This window comes from Eschrichtius robustus, chromosome 19, assembly GCF_028021215.1.
Source record: "Eschrichtius robustus isolate mEscRob2 chromosome 19, mEscRob2.pri, whole genome shotgun sequence".
NCBI lineage: Eukaryota > Metazoa > Chordata > Mammalia > Artiodactyla > Eschrichtiidae > Eschrichtius > Eschrichtius robustus.
In genome coordinates this window covers 64,292,920-64,310,306 of record NC_090842.1, presented here as the reverse complement: position 1 = coordinate 64,310,306, position 17,387 = coordinate 64,292,920, and the positions used below count along the sequence as shown (strand labels likewise).

Sequence of the window (17,387 nt, the reverse complement as noted above, 5' to 3'; positions counted from 1 at the left end):
CTGCTCAATTGTGCCCATTTTTCTGTATTTCCTTTTCCTTATGTATTCATAGAAATTCTTATATCCTGGATACTGACACTTTGATGGTTATATGTGTTGTAAGTATCTGCTCCCACCTGACGGCTGATGGTTCGGCACTTCCTGTGGTGTCTTTTATGAACAGTTCTTCATTTTCATCCAGTTCGAGTTTTCAATGTCTCTCTTTTATAGATGGTGCTATTTCTGTCTTGTTCAGCAGTCTTTCCCTACCACCAGTTCATGGACACCTCCTGCTAGATTGTCTTCTAACAGCTCTATTGTTTTGTCTTTCCAAAACAATAGGTCTTCAGAGCATCTGCACTTGATTTTGTGCCTGGTATGAGCTAGGGGTGCAATTTCATTTGACTGTTTCAGATCCCTTATTGCCCACAAAGTTGGCGAAAAGGCTATCTCTTTGTCACTTCTTTGTATCACCTTCTCTGTCACACAGGATGCTTCCTGTGGTTGAGGTTTATTTCCAGCTTCCCTCTCCTGTTCCATCGGTCTACCGGCCTATCCCTCTTTCTATACATAAGTTATCTTCTAGGACGTTGTACTACTTATTGATATCTTGCAGAGCCGTGCCTCACACATTGTTCTTCTTCATGGTAACCTTGGCTATCCTTGAAATGTCTACTTCATTATAAATTTTACAATGGAGTTATCGAATTCCACAAAAAAATCCCCTTGGGGTTTTGGTGACGTATTGTTTTCATTCCTCAGATGAACTTGGGTAGAATGCATATTTATACTCTGTTGTTCCACACCTATAATGTGGCATATTTTTGCATTTATTTCCGTCTTTAATGTCCTTCAAGACCGATTTATGATTTCCTCCGCTGAGGTCATGCACATTATACTTTTGTTATATTCCTTTCTAAATGTCAGGTATATCCTAATTTTTGATGCTATTGTCAATGGCCTCTCACATAAAATTCCAGTTATTTATTACTATGATATGGGAATGCAATTGATTTTTAAAATTTGCAATTTGGCTCTTGTAATTGTGCTCTCATTTATTTATTTTTTTAAAATGTATTTCTTTATTATTTTATTTTTGGCTGCATTGGGTCTTTGTTGCTGCGCGCGGGCTTTCTCTAGTTGCAGCGAGCGGGGGCTACTCTTCATTGCGGTGTGCAGGCTTCTCATTGCGGTGGCTTCTCTTGTTGCAGAGCACGGGCTCTAGGCGCACAGGCTCAGTAGTTGTGGCTCGCAGGCTCTAGAGCGCAGGCTCAGTAGCTGTGGCGCATGGGCTTAGTAGCTCCGCGGCGTGTGGGATCTTCCCAGGCTCCACCAGGGCTCGAACCCGTGTCCCCTGCATTGGCAGGCGGATTCTTAACCACTGCATCACCAGGGAAGCCCTGTGCTCTCTTATTAAGCCCCCAAATGTGTGTGTATATACTTCTGGATTTTTCTGTATACATAAACCTTTATGAAGAGAAACCTCTTTGGTTTATTTTTCCTTTCAATTGTTATACGTTTTACCTATATTTATTGCCTTCCTAGGGTAGAACCTATTCTGCTCCATTAAATATGATGTTTCTGAAGACACCCTTTATCTTTTTAGAGAACTTCTCTTTTACTTCCAGTTGACTGTGCGTTTTATCATAAGGGCATTTGAAATCACCCAATTTTTTTTTTTTCATCTCTTGAGAGTTTATCAGTCCAGGGCCAATAGTGAACATAAAAGCCACACTATGTATTTCGGCAGAGGGGATTTAACATAAGTAATTCATTAAGCAGGTGTTTAAAGGCCAGTGGAGCCTTTCAACTAGGGAACACTGCCTGGTAGCCTTGGACCACTCTAATCTAAGGACCCAACTTGAGATTTAAAAATCTTTTATACATATATATATTTTTTTTCTTTGAGGTATAGATATAACATTATGTTAGTTTCAGGTGTACAACACAATGATTTGATACATGTATATATTGCAAAATGATCACCAAATATACCTAGTTAACATTCATCACTACATATAGCTAAAAACTTTTTCTTGTGATGAGAATTTTTAAGATCTAGTCTTTCAGCAACTTTCAGATATACAGTACAGTATTCTTAACTATACTATTATAGTTAATAGTATTATTAAGTCTAGTCACCATGATGTACATTACATCCCCATGATTGATTTATTTTATACCGGAAGTTTGTACCTTTCGACCACTTTTGCCCATTTTGCCCATGACCCAACTCTCCACCTCTGGGAACCACAAATCAGTTCTCTGTATCCATCAGTTTATTTGATTTTTGATTTTTTTTAAGATTCCACATGTACATGAGATGATATGGTATTTGTCTTTCTCTGTCTAACTTATTTCACTTAGCATAATGCCCTCATGTCCCACCCATGTGTTGCAAAAGCAGGATTTCCTTCTCTTTTATAGCTGAAGAATACTCCATGGTGTACACATAGCACATTTTCTTTATTCATTCACCCACCGATGGACATGTAAGTTCTTTCCATGTCTTAGCTATTGTAAATAATGCTTCCATGAACATGGGGGTGCAAATATCTTTTCAAATTGTTGTTTCCATGTTTTTAAAGATAAGTACTCAAAAACGAAAGTGCTTGATGGTTCTATTTTTAGTTTTGAGGCACCTTCATACTGTTCTCCACAGTGGCTGCACCAATTCACATTCCCACCAACAGTGTACAAGGATTCCCGTTATTCCACATCCTCACCAACACTTGTTGTTTCTTGTTCTTCGATAATCCCAGCTTGAGATTTGCTAGACCACCACCTGCTGTGAATTTGTGCAGCACAAGCCTGTGGAACCTAGCCCTCATTGCTTTGTTCAGCAATGTCCCCTGCAACAGGTGAGGAGTGAGGGGATAGAGCTCATCACCTCTTGTTCACCTGGATCCAGCAGCAGGGCCAGTCCTAGGTTCCGTGGAGCCTGACATTTATACAAATGTTGAGATCCCTCCTTAGAACAAAAAATGTCACTGAATACAATACAAACGTGGCACCCAAGTACAAAATGGGACACCCATGTCACCTGTTTGGCCCTAAAGTGCTTTTAGGAACTGAGAACAAAGACCGAATCTTATAGCAAAAGATGCTCCCATATGTCCTATGGGATCAGAAAATTCCAGGTGTTCTAGGAGCTGTGAGTCAGGAACTGTGGGTGAAGACCAAATATACATATTTCTTAAAGGTCACATACGTAGGCACACATCTTAGTTTCTTTTCAAATAAGAAAACATATTTCATCAATCATAAAAGCTAAAATGCTCCAAACCAAAAGATAAGTCAATTCAGAAAAATTACAGACTACTTTTCTTAATAGTAAGGCACACCTGTGTGTCACACCTGTGTAACACCTGTTCCCCACACTTTTGGGCTGATTCTTTATAGGAGAATTATCTTGTATATTAATAAATATTAATATGATACTAATAATATTATTAATTATAAGTATGTTATATCTAAAATAGAGAGAATGGAAAGAAGAGACATTATTTCCACTGGCACAACTGATGGAAATTTCTTTTTATTTTTATAGTTTAAGAAACTAAAAAATAGATGTATTTCTATATAAACGTAAAAGAAAGTTTCTTTCAATCCCACAGCTTGTTACTGGAGTGCCTAAAATGTTTACCATCACTGTCAAATTTGGGAAACCTTTATGAAATTTCTTCTCTAGAGAGCAGTAAGTTTACAGGTTATTTCCACATGTGGCTTGAGCCCTTCTTGGGGTTTTTTTAAAAAGGCAGTGCAGAGTGAGGGGTCCTGAATTATGCTTCTCTGTGTGGTCTAGCCTTTCGGGGTGCCCACTGAATGGGGCAAGGGTCTCCCTTTACCCACCCCTCCCCGCCCTGTTTTTCGTGGGCCTGTGCTCCACGGCTGGTCCCACAAGACCCTTAGATCCACGAAGACCAACACCCCCGTTTGCCATGTTTTGAAAACCCTTCAGAGTAAAGGAGCTTTTAATGCTCAGCTTTCCTTCCTGGGTTCCACCTTATACTGTGTTTGGGTCTGGAAACTTCCTTCCTGCCCGAACGTGAATGGTTTTGAGAAATTTTTCAATATTCTTTTCCAGAATGTTCAGTGTTTCTCAGCCGCAGGGTGGGTCCCGCCGGATGAGCAGGGCTAGACCCCGTTTCTCTTTTCTGGTTGCACTGGCCCCCTCGGCGATCCCACTGTGGACGTGAACATCGTTTGGAAGGTGATCATTTCAGAGCCACATGCGGTGAAACGTCTCCGACACTGGGGGCCTCAGGATCTTCCCCTGCAGCGTAGGGCGGGGGGAGAGGGTGGGACAGCGTGACTTCTCAGTCCCCACCTCACCCCTACGGCCTGTGGCGTCCAAGTTCCCCTTCTGCTTGGCCAAGGCTGTCTCTCTGTCACCCACTGGCTTCCGGTTGGGGCTTCCTCGGTCGCTCCCCACAGTCGCGGCGCCTCCTTCCCTGACGGAGGCACTTGGACCCGGGCTCTGCGCTGGCGGACGCGGACATGGTGCCCCTGCTCCTGCTGCCCCTGCTGTGGGGGGGTGAGTGGGCCGAGGGGGGAGGGGCGGCAAGGGTGGGGGAGGGGCTGCAGCTGCAGCGGAGCCTCTGTGTCCCCCAGGGTCCCTGCAGGACGACCAAGGGTACGAGCTCCGAGTGCAGGAATCAGTGACGGTGCAGGCGTGCCTGGGCGTCCACGTGCCCTTCTCCTTCTCCCACCCTCGGAGGTCGTGGTACTACTCTGGCCAACCCTTCATCTATTGGTTCCGGGAAGGGGACAACATACACCGCAGTGATCCTGTGGCCACAGACAACCCATGGAGACAAGTGAAGCCAGAGACCCAGGGCCGATTCCGCCTCCTCCGGGACCCCAGGGAAAAGAACTGGTCCCTGAACATCAGAGATGCCAGGATGAGCGACACAGGAGTTTACTTCTTCCGAGTGGAGGCAGACGATGTGAAATACAGTTACAGAGATAAGAAGCTGAATTTGCAGGTGACAGGTATGGCAGGGGCCCAGGAGAGGACCCTGGGACGTGGAGACTCCCGTATTAGAACAGGAACAGGACACAGGACCACTGCCTGCTCCAGGTCTCGGGGTTTAGGGGTTCAGAAGAGACACAGGACCTGGGGTGAGCTGTGGCTCTGAGGCACTGGTCCCTCTCAGGGTCACACTCTGGGCCCCCACCCCCCTGGGGCCCAGGCATCTCCCTCTGTCCTCCTCAGCCCCAACAGAGAAACCTGACATCCATTTTCTGGAGGCTCTGGAGTCCGGCCGCCCCACAAACCTGACCTGCCGCCTGTCACTAGTCTGTGATGGGGGAAGAGCTTTCTCATTCTCCTGGGCGGGGGATGCCCTTGACGCCATGGACCCAGAGACCCTCCACTCCTCGGTGCTGACCTTCACCCCGAGGCGCCAGGACCATGGCACCAACCTCACCTGTCGTGTGGAACTCCAAGGAGATCAAGTGACCATGGAGAGAACCATCCGGCTCAATGTTTCCTGTGAGTGTGGAGGGGGGCTGGGTCCCTGAGGGCAGTCGGCTGTGTGTGTGTGTGTGTGTGTGTGTGTGTGTGTGTAGAGGGCAGGGATGGAAAGAGGGCCAGCTCACTCTTTTATGGATCTGAGCGTTGGGAGCCGAGGTGGGGAGAGGCCATGAAGGGCAGCCGTCCCCGCTCCCTGGTTTCCTTCCTTGGGTGCTGGGTCAGTTTGCATCCCACTCCTCGCCTCTGAAGCAAGGCCGTATCTTTCCATCCTAGATGCTCCGTGGAACCTCAGCGTCAACCTGTGCTTCAGAAATGTCACAGGTAGGAAAGGACCTCTCTTCTCCAGGGCTGGGTCCAGCTCCTGGGACCACCTCCAAGCAGAGAGGGTGGGATTAGGGCTTGACTGCCATCACGTATGGGAAGAGCAAGGATAAAAAATCACCACCCTCCCTCCCCCACCTCCCAGGCACTAGTCCACACACAGGTTCAATACACACATATACATGCACATACACACATATATACATGCACATACACACATATCCAATCCACATCTCTGCACATACACACAGACACATACAGAAATGCACATACACACGTGCACATGCAACACACACACACACACAAATATGCACCTACACACACATGGACATGCACACACAGGCCACACACACATACACACCACACACGTACGCACTCACGCGCTCTGGTCAAAGCCCATTTCGCTTCACCATGGTTCTGCTCTGTGGCTTTCCTCCACAGAAGCCTCCTGAGGCCCATTTCCTGGTGCCTTCACTGCATCAGTTTCCCAAGGCTTGAGGCTCTCTGTGCTCTTTCCACCAAGCAGCCCAGGCACGTCCCACTGAGACACTGAGCCTCCCCTGAAGATACGAGGCCCGGACACGTTGGGTCAACCTCCTTCGGGTGTGAGGGTCCAGCCTGGGAAGCCACACCGAAGCAAGCTAGCGGGCCAGGGGAGGAGAGGGAGAGGCCAACTAGATCCTGGGAGGGCGGGAGGGATGAGACCTCGGCCTCCGCTAGCTCTCGCTGCACTTTCCCCCAAAGCCCTCAAGGCTCTGCAGAACAGGGCCTCGGCCCTTCTCATCTCGGAGAGCCCGGCGCTGCGGCTGCTGTGTGTTGCTGACAGCAACCCCCCCGCACGGCTGGGCTGGTTCCGGGCGTCCCCAGCCCTGAACGCCACCCGCATCTCCAGCACCAAGATCCTGGAGCTGCCAGGCTTGGGCGCTGCAGAAGGAGAATTCACCTGCCGAGCTCAGAACCCTCTGGGCTCTCAAAATACCTCTGTGAGCCTCTCCGTGGTCTGTGAGTGCGGGGGCACCTGGGGGCAGGACACTTGGGGCCAGGTGAGGGGAGAGGCACCGCTGACCCTTCTCCTTCCTCTGTACAGACCCCCCGCAGCTGCTGGGACCCTCCTGCTCCCCGGAGGATGAGGGTCTGCATTGCAGCTGCTCCTCCCGAGCTCAGCCGGCCCCCTCCCTGCGCTGGCGGCTGGGGGAGGGGCTGCTGGAGGGGAATTTCAGCAACGCCTCCTTCAAGGTCACCTCCAGCTCGGCTGGGCCCTGGGCCAACAGCTCCCTGAGCCTCAGCGAGGGGCTCAGCTCTGGCCTCAGACTCAGCTGCGAGGCCCAGAACGTCCACGGGGCCCAGAGCGCCACTGTCCTGCTGCTGCCAGGTCAGGGGGCCTGTTGGGGGCAGAGGCTTAGGGGGAAAGGAGTTAAGGTCCTAGAAGACGATGCCTGGTGGGAGCGGGGCTGGGGCCTGGACGGAAGGCGGTTGCTCGGGCAGGCTGCTCCGTCTCAGACCTGAAGGGCTTCTCCAGCAAGTTCCGCAAGGAGGTGGGAAGGCAAGAGACTGACTCCCGGGAGTGAGCTCATCTCACAGCCCTCTCCTCTGCAGGGAAACCGGCATCCCTGACCGGAGTGCTTGGTGGGGCCCTTGCAGGTGCTGGTGCCATGGTCCTGCTGTCACTGTGCTTGTGCCTTATCTTCTTTTGCATGTAAGCCTGTGTTCTTGGGGAGGCATACAGGGAGGTGTGTGGTAGGCAGTCCAGAGAAAGGTCACTTAATCCCAGAAAGGCAGAGCTGAGTAGACTAGATCCAGAGGGGGTCTTTTTTTTTGCAGGGGGTGGGGAATGGGTAACAGCCTTCGTGAGATAGAATTCCCATACATTTAAGGTGTACAATTCATTGGCTTTTAGTCTATTCAGAGTTGTGTGTCCATCACCGTGATTTTGATAGAACTTTTTCATTAGCCCATGAAATGAAACCAAAAGGAAACCCACACCCCTTGTCATCCCATCCGATCCGTCCCCTGCCCTAGACAACCACTAATCTGTTTTCAGTCCCTCTATTCTGGACATTTCATATAAGTGGAATCATAAAATACGTGGTCCCTTGTGACTGACTTCTTTCGCTTAGCGTGATGTTTTCAAGGTTCGTGCATGTTGTGGCATGTGTCAGTACTTCGTTCCTTTTTATTTCCAAGTAATGTTCCCTTGTATGAATGGAGCACATTTCTACTCATCCGTTCATCCACTGATGGACATTTGGGTTGTTTCCACTTTTTGGTTATCATTTGCCAATAATAATAACATTCATGTGCAAGTTTTCATGTGTAAGTGGGGTGTTTAGTGATGGAAATTCAGTCTTGGCCAAGGTCCTGGTCATCCAAGAGGTTGAAGCACTCACTTGCACGTCAGAAAGGCCTCCGAGTCCGGTTCCAGGGTCCGGATGCCTCAGTTGTCTTACCAGGGAGTGGGGACAGCCTGCTTACCTTTGCCCGAGCCGTCCTGGCTGCAGTTTCTTCTCTTCTCTTACATTGTTTTCTTCTCTTAGAGTGAAAGCCCGCAGAAAGCAGGCAGCCAGGAGACCAGAGGGCGTGGATGGTGAAGACCCCGTCATGGGTACCATCGCCTGGGTGAGTGATGTGGGCGTCTTCTCCTGCAGTGGGAGCCCTGGGCATGTCCACTCGGTGGCCAGACTGAGCTCCTCAGTATTTCCTGCTCCTCCCTTGTCTTCACTATCAATGTGTATCTCTTCACAGTGACACCTACCTGTACTGGGGTGTCATCTGTCTGTGTGCCGAGAATTATCTTTATTCTCTCAGTAGGTGCAGCAATGAGTGAAATGTAATGACTTATTTGATTGATTTTATATTCTTCCAATTTGCTAAGCTCTGCTGTTAGTTCTAATAATTTGTATATAGACTTTTTTTTTTTTTTGGCCACATCGTGTGGCATGACATGCAGGATCTTAGTTCCCTGACCAGGGATCGAACCCGTGCCCCCTGCAGTGGAAGGGCAGAGTCTTAACCACTGGACTGCCAGGGAAGTCCCAACATAGAAGTATTTTTAATGGATTTTTGCAATCTAAAAAATATTACAGGTTGGTCTTGGGTGCCACTCAGAATCTTTGAGGATTTCAAATTCAATGATCATATTATCTGCAAAATAATAACAGCTTATTTCTTCCCTTTGATCCTAACTAAGCATTTCCTTCTTTTTTCTTGTCTTAATATCCTGGCTAAGATTCCAAACCCGAATAGAAGTGGTGATCATGGGTATCCTATATTACTCCTGGCTCTGAAGGAAAGGCACCCACTAGTCCATTTAAGTTTAACCAATCCATTTAAGTTGGTTTTTGCTGTAGGTTTTTGTTTTGTTTTTTAGTGTAGATAACCTAAACTTCATCAGGGTAAGGAAGTTCTTTTCTATCACTAAATAACTTTAAGTTTTTGTCATACATCTCAGTTGAACTTTTCAGATACATCCAGTAATATGATTTTCCCCCCAATCTGTTACCAATGGTGAATGCAACAGTTAAAGATTTTTGTAACATGAAACTACTCTAGCATTCTTGAGAAAAGACCAAATTGTTCAGTGTGTGTGTGGGTTTTTTTGTTTGTTTTTTTTGTTTTTTTTACACCCTAGTAGATTCAGTTTGCTAATCTTTTGTTGAGCACTTTTGCACATATATGCAAGAGTAAAATGGACCTCTTGTATTCCTTTCTCTCCGTGTTGTTTGCTTGTTTGAGTATCAAGATAATAGTGAGGAATTGGAGAATATTCCCATTTTTTCTATTATCTGAGAGTGTGTAAAACTGAAATGACCCGTTTCTTGAATGATTAATGTGTCGCTCGTATAACCACCTGCGCCTCCTCTTGTCTTTATGTGCAGTTTTCCTAATTCAGTCACTTTATATGTCCGTTAGTGAGCTTTTCTTTCCCTAAAAATTTGTTCATTTAACCTAAGCTTTATAATTTTTTGACAAAAGGTTATGGGTAGTAGTCTCTTAATTGCATACTGTTTAATTAGGATTACTTCCCCTTTTACATTCCTGACATCAGTTTTTTGTGACTTTTTTTTTTTTTTGGCCGCTTGGTGCGGCCTGGGGGATCTTAGTTCCCCAACCAGGGATCAAATCTGCAGCCCCTACATTGGGAGCACAGAGTCTTAACCACTGGACTGCCAGGGAAGTCCCTCTTTTTTTTTTTTTCCTAGACAATTCTTGGTAACCGTTTGCCTATTTTTTATTATTAGTTTTAAAAAAACAGCTTTGGGGATTGTTGATTTCTCACTGTATCTTTGTTTTCCATTTTATTTATTTTTATTCTTATTTCCTTAGCACCTCCCTTTGACTTGCTTTGGTTTATTCCAATGTTCTTTCACTATGTTTTTAAGCTGGATACTTAGCTTATTAATATATAGCACACTTCTTTCATTATAAAAGTATTTTTGGATAAATTTCTCTCAGAATACGACTTTAATTTCATTCCACACATTTTGAAATGTGTTATTTTAAGATCATTCAGTTCTAAATATTGCTAAAACCCTATTGTGATTTCTTTCTGGAATCTTAAATTATTGGGGATTTTTAAAAAATTCCAAATGTATGGGGATTTTAAAACATCTTTCCATCCTTAAATTCTAACTAAATTGAGTTTTTTCTCAGAGTGCATGGTTTTTATGATACCTATTTTTTAAATTTGTTGAGACTTGATCTGTGGCCTGGTATGTGATGAATGTTTGTAAATATTTCCTATATGCTTCAGAAAAAAATATATTTCCTATTTCATAAGTTCCAGGTAAGATGAGTAGGCCAGTGTGTTAACTGTATTGTTCAAATCCAAATCCATATCTTTCCTAATAGGTCTTCCTGACCTATCAATATTTGAAATCTTACATTATGATAGTTTACTTGTCAATTTTTCCCTGGAGTTCTATCAAATATATTTCTTATAATTGATGTATTTTTAAATTAAAACTGTATATTTTAGAAGTATTGTATCTTAGTGAATTGAACATTTTATCACACTTAATCACATGTAGTGATCGTCTTTGTGCCTACTGATACTTTTTGTTTTAAAGTCTATTTGGTTAGATCTTAAAACAGATACACCAATTTGTCACTGGTCAGCTAGAAAGGATTTCTCCATCCTTTCCTCTCCCCGCCCCCCTCCAACATTTTATTTATGCTTTGGCAGTGATTCTTTTAAATAGTATATAACCAAGTTTTAAAAAATCCAATTTGACATCCTCTGTTGAGTTCACTCTATTTGTATTTATTGTGGTTATTGATACATGTGGATTTCTTTGTACTATTTTACCTCTTTCTTCTGTTTGGTTCCATTTTTTTTTCAATATTTCATCTTCTCCTTTCTTATTTAAAAATTTAATATCTCTGTCTTACACCTAACAAAAAGAACTCGAGTGCTTTTATATCTATTGGTTTCCCCTCTGTCCACCTTCTACTGTAATGTTGGTTCTTTTTCTAGATCTCCAGTTTTCATTCTGGGTAATTATGAACACACTTAACATTTTTCCATTCTCTGGTCTTTTAAAAAATATATATACAGGTACACATTTTCCTGAGGTATTTGAGCACCTTTGTATCCTATATTTCTTGCGTGTGGTTTCTTAGTTTTGTTATTTTTATTTGAATTCTTTTTATTTGAATTCTTCCTCCCAACATGTTCTCATTTGGGTTTTCCTGTATTAAGACTTGTGTCTGAAAATATTTTTATGCCCCTACAGTTGAATTTCATTTGGCAGGATATTAATTCCAGGATCAAGGTGATTTCGCTTCAATGCTTTGAACACTTTATTCATTGTTTCTTGTACCCAGTATCGCTGTTAGAAATCTTAGGTCTCTCACATTGGTAGGTAATCCACTCATTCTCCCTGGAAAGGTTTATACGTTTCTCCTTGGTTTTGATATTCTTAAGAATACTCTATTTGGATGTGGGCTTTTCCTTGTCTGTTTTCTTGTGTTTTGGGGGTCCTTTGAGCTGAAGTGGTTCATTTTTTCTTTAATTCTGGCAATTTTATCTCCACTATTTTTGTCCAAATATTTCTTCTTCTTTTAATTTCCTTTTTATCTCATTTGGGGACTGTTGGGATTTCCCTGGCGGTCCAGTGGTTAAGACTCCATGCTTCCAATGCAGGGGCGGAGGGTTGGATCCCTGGTTGGGGAACTAAGATCCCACATGCCATGTGGCGTGGCCAAAAAAAAAAAAAAAAAAGCATATCATTTGGGGACTATTATACTCTGAGTTGAGATTTTCTATTTCTGTCCTCTATCTATTGTAACTTTTTTTTTCTTTTTTTTAAAAAATATTTATTTTGGCTGTGCCAGGTTCTAGTTGCAGCATGCATGCGGGATCTAGTTCCCCGAAGAGGGATTGAACCCTGGCCCCCTTAATTGGGAGCGCGGAGTCTTACCTACTGGACCACCAGGGAAGTCCCAACTATTCTTTTCATATGTTGTGTTCTTCATCCTTCCCTACTTCCTTCTAGGGGAGACGTCAAAGGCCCTTCCAGCTCACTGATGTGCCTTCAATTGTATTCATTCTATTCTTCATTCCACCATTGGGTTCTTCCTATTCTATTTTTCAGACATAGTATTTCCACTTTTTACAGAACTGCATACACATTTCCTTCTCACATAATTTACGTGATTACATGACTTCTTGTTTTACATTTTATGTACATAATTTCTGATGTATATAATTTCCTTTTTTCCTCGCAGTTTTGAGATATATTTGACATACAGCACTGTATAAGTTTAAGGTGTACAGAATAATGATTTGACTCACATACATCATGAAATGATTAGCACAGTACGTTTAGCAGACATCCATCATCTCATATAGATACAAAATTAAAGAAATAGAAAAAATTTTTCCTTGTGATGAGAACTCAGGATTTACTCACTTAATAACTTTCATATATAACATAGAGCAGTGTCAATTATAATCATCCTGTTGTACATTACATTTCTAGTACTTATTTATCTTATAACTGGAAGTTTGTACCTTTTGACCACTGTCATCCAATTCCCCCTCCCCCAGTCTCCCACCTCTGATCACCACAAATCTGATCTCTTTTTCTATGAGTTTGCTTGTTAGTTCATTTTTGAAGTATAATTGACCGACAACACTATGTTAGTTCCTGTTACACAACATAGTGATTCAATATTTCTGTATGTTTCAAAATGATCACCATGATGTCTAGTTACAATATGTCACCATACAAAGATATTGCAGAGTTATTGACTGATGTACCTAATTTCTTATTCTCACTTTCATGATGGTAATATCATCACTCACTTCTCTTAGTGCATTTAGCATGCTTAGTTTAAACCCTTGATCAAAGTGTTCTAATGCTTGTGCTTTGGAGGTACAGGAAGTTCCCAGGTTCCGTTGGTTTGTTTTCCTTCCGGGACATTTACACTCCGCAGGTGTCCAGTCCTGTGAGCTGGGAGGGCATATTCCCCTGGGGATGTTAGTTACTCTGTCTGGAGTATTGATTGGGTGAAGGTGAAGGGCAGATGATAGTCTGTGTCAGCTCAAAGGAGCAACGGGGACCAGCCCCAGGGTGGAGCTCCCCCAGGCACCAAAACCACTGCCCATCATTCCCACTTCCTGTCCCCGCAAGAAAGCAGCTTAAGTCACCCCTTTGCCTTCTGACCCTCAGAGAGAAGGAGCTTTGGGCAGGGACTCTTCGTGGATTTTGATCCACTAGACTCTGGAGTTTGGAAAGGAGAAAATGATGACAAAAATCCCAAAGGCCAGTGAGGCTCCCTCTCTGCTTTCCTTCTCTTCACTCCAGGGAAACTACGGTGCTTATCCAGCACTTACCTCTGGGCACCTGCATATCACTGCCCTGTCCACGCTCTCTGAATTCTGCAGGCAATGATTGTCCCAAGGCAAGAGTAGAAGAGAGAAAGGAGCAGAATTCAAGCACATTTGAGGGGAAACATCCTCTCATCAACAAGGCAGATTCCCCAGCCCTGGGCTGCAGCACATCACCTCCCCGAACCCATTTGTTCACATTAGCCTTTACTTCCCCCCCAGGGACTTCGGTGTGATCAACTGATTAATCAAGCAATCGACTAATTGATTTATAAAACTTTGTCATCCTGGAGTTCCATCTGTAGTTCTTCTATTGTTGGATCTTGGTGAATAGAGCCAGTGGCATGTGTGAATTCACTATCTTGACAGGAACCGTGACAGAGAGCTTTGTTTTCCCCATTATTTTACCCTCAACCTTTCTGTAACTTTCATACTGTAGGCAGAATAGTAAAGCGATGAGCTTCATAGGCCCTGGAGTTCAACTTCCTGTGTTCAAGTCCTCGATCCAACCACTTCCAAGCTGTGTGACCTTGGACAAGTTAGTTAACCTCTCTGTTTCTTCATTTTCTCTTCTGGAAATGAGACCGTGGATATGGTGGTACCTGTTTCATTGGGTTGTTACGAGAAATGCTTAGAAATGTGCCTAGGTCATGGGGAAATTGCTTACAACTGTTACCTAATGTTACTATTCCCCACTCTAATAAGGAACTGCATGAAGGCAGGTATTTGGGGCTGTTTCAGTTCCTCTTATGTCCTCATTTGCAAGAACGGCACCTAACTCGTAGCCAGCACTCGGCAAAGAGGTATTGAATGAAAGAATGCACGTATCACTTTCTCCTGTTTATTAATCTGAGCTGCATGTTGCCTTATGATGATCAATTTAATCCCTTCTTAATATATGGTAAGGCTATTATTAATGGACGCACATCCTTATTTCTCCCTCTTTGGCTGCAGTAGCGTCAATACACCTAGCTGCTTTGTCATTTCATTTTACCTTGCTCATGTCTAATATGGGCAGCTCTGTCTGGATAGTCTATTTTTTTTCTGAGGTCATAAAACCATTTGTTCCTAACCTGGAACTCGTTTTTTTTTTCTTTCTGAGCTACTTTTGAAGGCTAATGTTGCTTTCAACACACTCTTCTATAGCATGATGATGTAGGGGTGTGGGCAGACTTGAGAGAGAAAAGGGAATGGCTTACCAGTGTCTGGGTACCATCTTTGCTGGGAGACTTGGGTCCTGCTTTATTTTCATTTTTGTTTTATGGAGCCCAGGCCCAGGATCCAGAATTGCCATCTCTTTTTAAAAATTATTTATTTATTTATTTTTGGCTGTGTTGGGTCTTCGTTGCTGCGTGCGGGCTTTCTCTAGTTGCGGAGAGTGGGGGCTACTCTTCGTTGTGGTGCGTGGGCTTCTCGTTGTGGTGGCTTCTCTTGTTGTGGAGCACGGGCTCTAGGCATGCATGCTTCAGTAGTTGTGGCACGCGGGCTCAGTAGTTACGGCACACGGGCTCAGTAGTTGTGTTTCGCAGGCTCTAGAGCGCAGACTCAGTAGTTCTGGTGCACGGACTTTGTTGCTCCGTGGCATGTGGGATCTTCCTGGACCAGGGCTTGAACCCGTGTCCCCTGCATCGGCAGGCGGATTCTTAACCACTGCACCACCAGGGAAGCCAGAATTGCCATCTCTTTTCTGGTTTCTGCATAAGCTATCTCACAACACACCGCGAAGTTAGAAATTTCCTTTGTTTACTTGTCTCTAATCCAGTGCTCCTAGCAGACTGTAAGCTGCCTGAGGTCAGGGTCCATGTCTGTTTTCTCACACAGTCCATCTGGCCCCTCGCCCAGGACTTGGCATGGGAGATACTGTCAATAACACAGCAGACCTGGGTTTGAGTCCTGGCTCTGCCATTTACCATATGAGTGACCTTGGGCAAGTTACTTTACCTCTCCCCACCTCAGTTTCCCTACCTGTAAAATGGGGATAATGAGAGTATCAATCATACTGGGGCTTTTTGTGAAGGTGAAATACGATTCGTAAGCCCTTGATATGGCCTAATCAGTCTTAGTATTACAAAATTGTAAATGAATGAGTGAATATTTGAGTTCATAGGAAACACGTGTGGAATAAGAAGATGAATGAATAAATGTCCCATCAGGCTGACTTTCCCTTGGAGGGGAAAGTGCCTGCCTTACTCCTTCTCTGACTCCCTTTTCTCCCTTTTACTCAGGGTTCCAGGCAAAAGCCCTGGCCAGACGGCCCCCCAGACCAGACGTCGTCCCCTGCAGAGGATGCCCTGCCTTCAGGGGAGCAACAGGAGCTCCATTACGCCTCCCTCAGCTTTCACGGGATGAAGTCTTGGGAGCCTTTGGACCAGGAGGCCACCAGCACCACCGAGTACTCAGAGATCAAAACAAGCTAATGAGGACTCGCCCAGAGCTTGGTCCTGGCTGGAGGAATCACAGCCTCTGTGGGGAAGATAAGTCAGGGACTCGTTGATGAAGCCTTTGTGGCAGTGTTAGCATTAACTACTGTGTGAGTGTCCCCAGGTAGAGCAGAAAGAAGACAGGTGATAGGATTAGAGAGACTTGGGCTCAATCAAATGCAGGTTCCAGCACTTCCTAAGGCATCGTTAGCAAGCAATTCACTTCATCTCTCTGTGTCTCAGTGTTCCGTTCTGTAAATCAGAGATCATGTGTCTTACCTCAAAGCCGTGTGAGAATTAAAGAAAGAACACATAAAAATCAACCAACAGAGGTCCCGTCATGTGGCGTGCGCTTAGTGTCTTCTGGTTTCTCTTCCTCGAACAGAAAGGTCCTCCTGGCAAGTTCTCCTGAGGCTGGGGGTGACTAGTGTTGACCTGAAAAAAATCGACGGCCAGACATTTCTCCAGCAAACATGGGTTTATTCTGCATTAGCTGAGCATGGCAACTTGGGGTCTGCAACCATTGTGAGCCATGCGCAAGTGCTGACACAGCAAGGGAAGGAGACTGCTTTTACAGAGGGGCAAAGGAAGTTGGGGGCTAGAGTAAACAAAGAGTCCCTGGCTTTTCATTGGCTGAGTTCTTGCCAGGAAAGAAGAGCAGTCTTTCTTCTTCCTGTTGGGCTCTACTATCATCACAGGGCGTGAGAGCTCCCCCTCCGGTCTCCTGACTCTATTAAATTGAGGCTTCATTTTATTTATTTTTTACAACAGGCACAGAGGAAAGGGTGGCAACTTGTTGATGTCATTCTCCTTCCCAGAACTCTTCGAAGCCTCCCCAGGGAGAGATCAGCCCCTCAGCCTGACATTCGGTTCATAATCTTTATCTCCCTGCCTCACTTTTATCTGTCAATTCTTGCAGCACATTTCCTTCACTTCCTGACCTCCAATCCCTTCCCTATCTCATTTATGGACCCTAAAGGGATCTTCCCAACAGCCAGAGGGCTGACCCTTATTCTCCTGCACAAACCTGTCTGTGGCTTCCTGGTCTTAGTACATTGCAAGCATCTGTCCCAGCATTTAAAGTCCTTCATGGGGACTTCCCTGGTGGCACAGTTGTTAAGAATCCACCCACCAATGCAGGGGACACAGGTTCAATCCCTGGTCTGGGAAGATCCCACATGCCGCAGAGCAACTAAGCCCGTGTGCCACAACTACTGAGCCTGCGCTCTAGAGCCCACGAGCCACAACTACTGAGCCCACGTGCCACAACTACTGAAGCCCGTGCACCTAGAGCCCATGCTCTGCAACAAGAGAAGCCACCGCAATGAGAAGCCTGCGCACCACAACAAAGAGTAGC

The 17,387-nt window shown here is 45.0% G+C and overlaps 1 protein-coding gene across 2 annotated transcripts; it reads left to right on the top strand.

Annotated features, from left to right (window-relative positions):
* The first annotated feature begins 4,479 nt into the window (after positions 1–4,479).
* LOC137752946 (sialic acid-binding Ig-like lectin 5) lies at positions 4,480–16,027 on the top strand. Of its 2 annotated transcripts, XM_068527843.1 has the most exons (9): positions 4,480–4,516; positions 4,594–4,974; positions 5,198–5,476; positions 5,732–5,779; positions 6,524–6,781; positions 6,867–7,151; positions 7,376–7,475; positions 8,314–8,395; positions 15,836–16,027. In XM_068527843.1, exons 1-9 carry the CDS (start codon positions 4,480–4,482, stop codon positions 16,025–16,027), a joined length of 1,662 nt encoding a protein of 553 aa, XP_068383944.1. The 2 variants fall into 2 exon arrangements, with proteins under 2 accessions (XP_068383944.1, XP_068383945.1); XM_068527844.1 differs by lacking the exon at positions 6,867–7,151.
* The last annotated feature ends 1,360 nt before the right edge of the window (positions 16,028–17,387 follow it).

Coding starts and splice junctions, on each gene's coding strand:
- LOC137752946 (XM_068527843.1), top strand. CDS start 4,480: ATGGTGCCCCTGCTCCTGCTGCCCCTGCTGTGGGGGG. Junction 5,780..6,523: donor GTGCTTCAGAAATGTCACAG/GTAGGAAAGGAC, acceptor TTTCCCCCAAAG/CCCTCAAGGCTCTGCAGAAC. Junction 6,782..6,866: donor TGTGAGCCTCTCCGTGGTCT/GTGAGTGCGGGG, acceptor TCCTCTGTACAG/ACCCCCCGCAGCTGCTGGGA.